Source organism: Triticum dicoccoides, chromosome 4B (genome assembly GCF_002162155.2).
Source record: "Triticum dicoccoides isolate Atlit2015 ecotype Zavitan chromosome 4B, WEW_v2.0, whole genome shotgun sequence".
Lineage (NCBI taxonomy): Eukaryota > Viridiplantae > Streptophyta > Magnoliopsida > Poales > Poaceae > Triticum > Triticum dicoccoides.
The window spans coordinates 665866391-665874032 of record NC_041387.1 but is presented as its reverse complement, the minus strand read 5'-3'; the positions used below and the strand labels follow the sequence as shown (position 1 = coordinate 665874032).

Here is a 7642-nt window from a genome sequence, read left to right as displayed (position 1 = left end):
ATGAATATATAGTCAGATGTGCAAGAATAACTCTTATTAAAAACATGTTTTTCGTACATAGGAATACATTTTAAACATGACCTGAGCACTTGTTGCAAATATGGATATTCATACTGAGGTACATGAACATGTCTGAATTTTCTCGCAATATATGATTTCACATCTTTTATTCACGCATTAACATTTGTATCGCAAATATATTATATAGAAAACATTTTTGCATAGAACTAAACTCTAATAGTAGACGGGCCGTACTCTGTGGCTGGCCGATTAAGGATCTTTCGAGGCAAAGTTCCCATTATCCTTCGCATAAAAAGTTGAATAGCATGACCCATTCATCCTTGCATACAAAAATAATATGTTAGCTACAAATCAGTCCATAAAAAAATTAAGCTAGATTCATCCTTGCATATACTAGTAATTAATTTGTTTTCTACATATTAGTAGTAGTGTCATGCAAACAACAGATACTAGATTCATTTATTTCAACTCGAAGCTCAACAGAGGTATACAATTTGTCCGCGGATAAAAAGAGCATATTTTCCCCTTTACTAAATCTCAGTGCCTTAAAACATTTTAAATCTGAGTACCTTAAATGCTACAGTATTACCTACTCAAAGAGCAGAAGCTTCATTCAAATTAAAGAGTGAAATAAAGTTTTAGTCTCCAAAGATTTAAAAAAATTAACTATACATTTATTTTTGACAGCAAAAATAGACAATTATCAATTTCTTCACGTGCCCTTATTCACACGGCGGTCTAGATCTATCACACACAAGAGTATTGTAAGCTAGCTATGATAGTGTATTTCCTTTGTCAGTGTTGGAATTATCTGTGAGCACCGCTGCCCACTGGTGTAGGATCAACTAATAATTAGACGGCTAGCTGTAGCGTACGTGTAACCAAAGGACGAAACATAAAGTAGACATCTCCTGCGCTGGTAGTAGCATGCATTTGTATGGCTACATGGAATAAAAACCGACATAATAATCTCCTAAATTTGTCTCTAGCGAACCTCAAGATCAGGTTATGCCAGCTGGTAGCGCTGCCGGATATATTTCAATTGTCACATAGTATGTGTGTCTTCTAGGAGAATGATCGCCTACCCATCGTCCATGTTTGCTTTGAGATTCATGCTATTTTTTTACTGTTGTCAAAACTTATCTTGTTTCATAAAGTTCCGTTAGTTGTTATTATTATTCCAAAGTGTATCACCATGTTTCGTTGTGTACAGACAAATAAGGGTGCACTTGTTTTAGATCGAGTTTGTTGCACAATGAAACATTATGATACACTTTAAAATGAGAGCAAAACCTAACATAACACGCTGAAACAAGACAAATTTGTCAAAACGAGGAAACACAACACAATTTCAAAGCAATGGTGGACGGTGGATCCATATAAATGATATCCCGGGCTAGAATATCATGTCTCATGCCTAAATTATTGTCGAATTTGTGAACCCATCAATAAATACATGCATATTGGAGTACATGGAAATTAGTTAACATTTTAAACTCCAATAATGGTACGCACGTAATATCGTACAATTATAGCAGTAGTAGTACTAATAGTAGCAGCAGCGCTAGTGGTGGAAAATAATGTTTTCAAATTACGGCAAGAGTCAAACTCAACTGATCATGACATGAACGATGCACTTGCACGTTACACCCCGGCCTAGTTATAAATACCACCCCAAGCAACCCAGGAAAAGCATCCCAAGCTAGCAAAGCCCACCTAGCGCTCAGCCACAAGCCAGTACACTCTAGCTAGCTACTAGTGTTATCCACATAGCAATGGCGCCCTTCAAGCTCGCCCTCTTCCTCGCCATGAACCTGGCCATCCTCTTGGCCGTGCATGGCTGCGGGTCATGCGGCAACACACCGCCCGTCCCAGTCCCAAGCCCGCCCATCGCCGTGCCCCCACCAGCTCCCGTGCCGTCTCCGCCTTCGTCCGGTGGCGGGGGCGGCACCTGCTCCATCGACACGCTGAAGCTGAAGGTATGCGCCAACGTGTTGAACCTGCTGAAGCTAAACCTCGGCGTGCCGACGGACGAGCAGTGCTGCCCCCTTCTGAGCGGCCTCGCCGACCTAGACTCCGCCGTGTGCCTCTGCACCGCCATCAAGGCCAATGTCCTCGGCATCAAGCTCAACGTCCCTGTCGACCTCGTTCTCCTCCTCAACCAGTGCGGCAAGACCTGCCCTGCCGATTTCACCTGCCCTAGCTGATCCATCCATCACAAACCATGCATTTCATACTTGCATCATCATCATCATCGCCGTACTTGCAATTACAATGTTTTCTCGTATACGCATGCACCTATATATTTCCTCGTAATTACAATATGTTATATGTCAGTCGCGTGCATGCATGGGCTCCCTCCCTCGTGCATGCATGCTTCAGGCATTCAGTTAGTCATTTGCCGTTACGGTATTCCAGTATTTGTAAAAGGGTATATGTGCGTGGAATAAAAAGTTTGTTCATGTTGTCTTTTTATTTTTTTGTGCGGGTGTTCTGGTTGTGTTAACTCGATCCGTGATCTGCCAGCTTGTATATATTGTACGAAGCATGATCAGATACACAGCTCTTCACATGTGTTGGCTGCTACTTCATGTTTCTCGTGGCCTCTCTTCTTTCCTTTGTCAGTTACAAAAGCGAGGTAACGTTTTTAAACTTGCCACGTGTTGGCGGCTACATCTTTTTTCTCATTGTGGCTACGAAGGTATTTCACAACATACTGTTATCAACAAATAAGAATCGTATGGTATCCAAATATAATGATACATAAGAATGTATGCATTAAACATATGCATACCTATTTATGTTGAGCATCGGATGTTTATATTAGCATATAATTTGTGGCTCTCGTTGGCTGGGTATCACTCGAAAAAGTTTGAAAAATGAAATGATGAAATTAAGTAGAACAATATCCTACAAAGCCCTTTTAGATGAATGAATTACTATCCTTGTAAAAAATTCCAAGGATGTTCTCTATCATTTAAATTCCTGAGAAATTCAGGTCTAGTACCAAACAAACCAATTTTTTTCAAATAATTAATGTACTCCCATCATTTGGATATATGTCTTTTAGGGATGGGTACGTCTTCAACATGCAACTTTATGAATATGTTGGTCGGATTTTACAGATTGCAATATAATAAAGAAATTACAACAAATCTGATGATATTATTTTCATCTAACCAACAATAATATTTCCCATGCATAGTCAGAGTTAAACTTGTTCAAGTCTGATTTTGGTATTTCTAGAAGAACAACTATTTCTAAATGGGGGAGCGATTTTCTTCGGCATCTACCAATGACATCTTAATCCAACTCTAGCTTATTCAATTTCATGATCATGTGTTACAAAATAGTCTACCTCGTTTACCTATTTGATCAATGGGAAATTACATTTTTACTAGAATAGAAGTGCTACCTATAATTACTTTATGTAATTCCATCAAATTATTGAAGGACATGAACTGTTTTCTTGCACTTTCACATATCACATATACTAGTTAAGTAGTTCATCCCTACTACTTTATTGATCTCAACATGCACATATGTCACCTCATCAGCATAACCACCTCAATTCTCTCAACATGCATGGGATGTTGATTATAAACAATATGAAAATCCCATTTCATCAACCTCACTAATTTTAGTACACTCAACATGCATGGGCAATAATACTTATATTCTTTAATATTTGCAACCATATAATAATAATATTCAATAAATAATATGTATTTTCAGTCTTCATTCTCATATTCAAATTCGGGACAACAAAACCGATCAAAATAATAATATATCGGACCCAATTCCTACAGCAACATGCGGGGGATCATCTAATTTATAAGGTTTTCTTGTTTGTACTTTTATAATTAAAAGTCGATGAAAGTAACTATAATTACACTTAGCCCAGTCCCAAAATTATGGTCTTCTCTGTGCAAAATTTTAGGTACAAAACTGATACATGACTACTACCTCAGTAAAAAAACGACGTTTTGGATCAAATTTTAAAGTTTTGACCACTCATTTTATTTTTAGTTATTTGATTATAAACTTGAAAATCATATGCATATATTTGTCTGGAGAAGTAGTTCCGGAATATTATTTTTTGTTCACACATTTAGTGAAATATTAATTTGAAGTCAATGTTACATTTTGTGTCAATGAAAAAAATCACATTCTGGTGAATTAAACGAGTACACCCAATAGGTAAATACGGTCGAAGACTGAAAGCCATTGATATCCATGAGAAAAGGACAATTTTCTAGGTGATGTTTTTTTAGAGCGGAGGCGCTTGGCCGACCATAAGAATGAGGCCCTTAAGTTTAATGCTACTAGTTCTAGAGTTTGCAGAAAATAAAAACGAAAAAGAAGGCAAGTGAAAAGGTTCGATACAAGCCATTAGAGCCAATACAAGCGATGCTGCCCAAGCCATCGAGATTAGCCACCGGAGCTGATGAACTTGGTTTTCTAGCAAATGATCCTGATGAAATATATCAGTTTTTGGAAGGCCATTTGCGTTCTTTCCTCTAACTTAAATATCAATCGGATACGGGCACACACTCCCTTTCTTGGATCTCAAATTGTCAACTCTCTTGTTAGGGTCATGGTCTTGAAATGATCCCTTCTTGTAGCAGTCGATTTGACTCAATTTTTGTACAGATATGTGAAATTGTGGATGCATCCACATTATATATTAATATCCTAGTACATCTCTCGACCATATAGACAGCTAGATATCGAGCTTCTCTCCCGAACTAATGGAGATCGACGTGCATATATGTATCCTGCTACCTAAGGCAACGCTGCCGACATGGAAAGATAATTATATATATCCCTGTGAACAGTTGAGCGACCATGCAAAACTACATGGAAAGAGAATAATTCTGACCAGTAATATATGTTAAAACTACATGCACCACACAGATTTCGAGACCACGACTACTTTCATGAATATATGGTCTATCAACTTGCATGTTCCATGGATTGTAGGCACAGCTAGTAATCCACCTAACAACGTCCGATTGACGCGTGAAATGGGCAGCAGATTCATCCAAAGAATCAGTAGGAGTAACTGGACGTACGCAGAGCTGGCTATGGCCCTCGATCGATCGTGTGAAACGGAGAATAAAAAGGTCTCCATTGGCCACAGCATGGAGACGCTATGTTTGACCTAACAGCTAGTGTACTACATGCGTCCATGCACGACTAAGTTTTCTTAACAGAGCCGGTACCTGCCGGTCAAGCATCCGCCGATGGTGTCATTTTGGAGATTTGTGTCATTTTTTTATTTATCAGATAGATGAATGGTAATACATGAATACATGTATTTGCGTCAGACAGATAGAGTTAGCTTTTACAGAGAAGAGAGAGGGGACTGGAGAGAACGGTGCATGCATGCATTCTCTCACCCCATGTACTGGACATGCATTTTATTTTCATCCTCATATTTCTAATGATTCATATCTTTTGGACCAAATGTCCATTACTGAAACTTCTTATATATTTGAATTCGTGGGTGAAGACCTTCAAAACATGATCAGTTTTGAATATATTTGAACTATTTTTTCATATATATTTCAATTACATTTGAAATTAGTTTCATAAAACATAAAAATGTTTCACTAGTTCATAGAAGTGATTTATACGGTTTCGAACATGTCACAAACTGGAATATGGAAATCACAAACACAATGAAAGATCTTTCATATATTATGAAAAGAAATTTTAATAAATTTTTAATAATCAATTCTGCACTGTTTTAACTGATTTGAAAAGATCAATATCACACATTTGAACACATAGGTTTCGGCCATTTCAAAGAACTGGCTTCATACATTTCATAAAACTGATTTCATTCACTAAAAAAACTTATTTTAGAAAACTGATTTCACTTATTTTAATGTAATCATTAGAAAGCAATTCACTCGTTCCAAGACTAGATTTCACTCACAAGATGAATTCACATATTTTAAAAAACCTATTTCACTATTTTTCACACACAAGATTAAGCAAATTGACAAACATACCGAAATATGTTTCATATATTTGAAAAATACATGTTTCATATATTTCAAAGAAATAGTGGAATGACTAGATTTCACTCATTAAAAGAAACTAGTTTCGTATATTTGAAATAACCAATTTCACATATTTTAAACAACCTATTTCACTATTTTTCAAACACAAGATTAAGCAAATTGACAAACATACCGAAATATGTTTCATATATTTGAGAAATGCATGTTTCATAAAAATTGAGTGAAATATTTAGACAACAACTTAGACGTGTTTGAAATAATCAATTTCACATATTTCAAATAACCTATGTCACATATTTCACTATTTTTTTATATTTCAATTATCTTTTAGATCGCTTTCATAAAACATAAAATTGATCTGCTATTTCATAAAAGTGTTTTTGACTGTTTAGCTAATATCAGTTAAAAAACCACTTCACTCATTTCAGAAATTGATTTCACACATTTCATAAGACAGATTACTCTCATTTGCAAATACCAATTTCACTGCAAATTTATGAAATATATTGAAATGTATTCCGGTCGTTAAAACTATCGGTTTCAAACACTGGAAAATTAGTTTCACAAAAAAAATTGGTTTTATTTCTCTTTTATTCAAATACTTATTTCACTCATTTCAAAAAACACACTGCACTCATTTACAAAATATATATTTCACCAATTTCACTAGTTTCAGGAAACACATAACATTCATTTTCAGAAAACATATTGCGCTCATTTCACTAGTTTCCAAAATAATTATTTAACAAATTTGAAACAATGCATTTCACTGATTTGGAAAACTGATTTTACTCATTTCAAGAACTGGTTTCAATCATTTTGAAAATTGTAATTTGAAATGAGTGAAATTGATATTTTGACATGATTGAAATAGTAAAATTAAACTATTTTAAATATATTCAAGAATGGTCTCATTCTAAACATCTTATGTTCAAGAATTTGAATATATGAAAATTTTGAATAATAGAACAATGCTGTAAAAAATATTGGCCATCTAAAAATGTAAACAAAAATAAAATGCATGGACTTGTTTGAGAGAGAGGAGAGATGCTACATGCATGGTACATCCCGCTGCAAAAAGTACAGCCACTCCTGACATGGGCCCTATTCATGTGACGATGATTTGACTATATACAAAAAATTAACTGCCTAAATACATGAGTATACATATGAATGGTCCCGCTTAGACACACATCGTAAAGCACGTGAATGGTGGATGGGTAGCCGGTAGCTCCCAGCACCTGTAAAAAACTTTGCGCGTCCATGCAGCTGCACCAGATCTCTAGGGACGGAAACCCATGCCATTGTTGCACCGCTCATTTTTCTCTAAACCATCGGATGCGCAACGGCTGCTGCAAGCCGACAAGTTCTTCTGCGAGGTCGGTGGGGAGCTGTCACAACTGACAATGAAATTGATCTCTCTAGTGATCTAAACGATCTACTTTTTCTTTACGGGGGAAGTACATCCGTGGAGGAAACAAAATGCCCGAGAGACAAGGCGCACAAGCCTTGGGTGATCCTGAAGTTCAGGATGCGACATGCGTGCATGCATGCTTCTGTACAACTATGTGTTTACATGTTAACATCCC

General features: G+C 36.4%; 1 protein-coding gene across 1 annotated transcript; it reads left to right on the top strand.

The window, feature by feature from the left end:
* The first annotated feature begins 1721 nt into the window (after window positions 1–1721).
* Window positions 1722–2496, top strand: LOC119292203 (cortical cell-delineating protein-like). Its single transcript, XM_037571034.1, has one exon. It carries the CDS (start codon window positions 1797–1799, stop codon window positions 2226–2228), a length of 432 nt encoding a protein of 143 aa, XP_037426931.1. The 5' UTR covers window positions 1722–1796; the 3' UTR covers window positions 2229–2496.
* Window positions 2497–7642: the final 5146 nt, after the last annotated feature.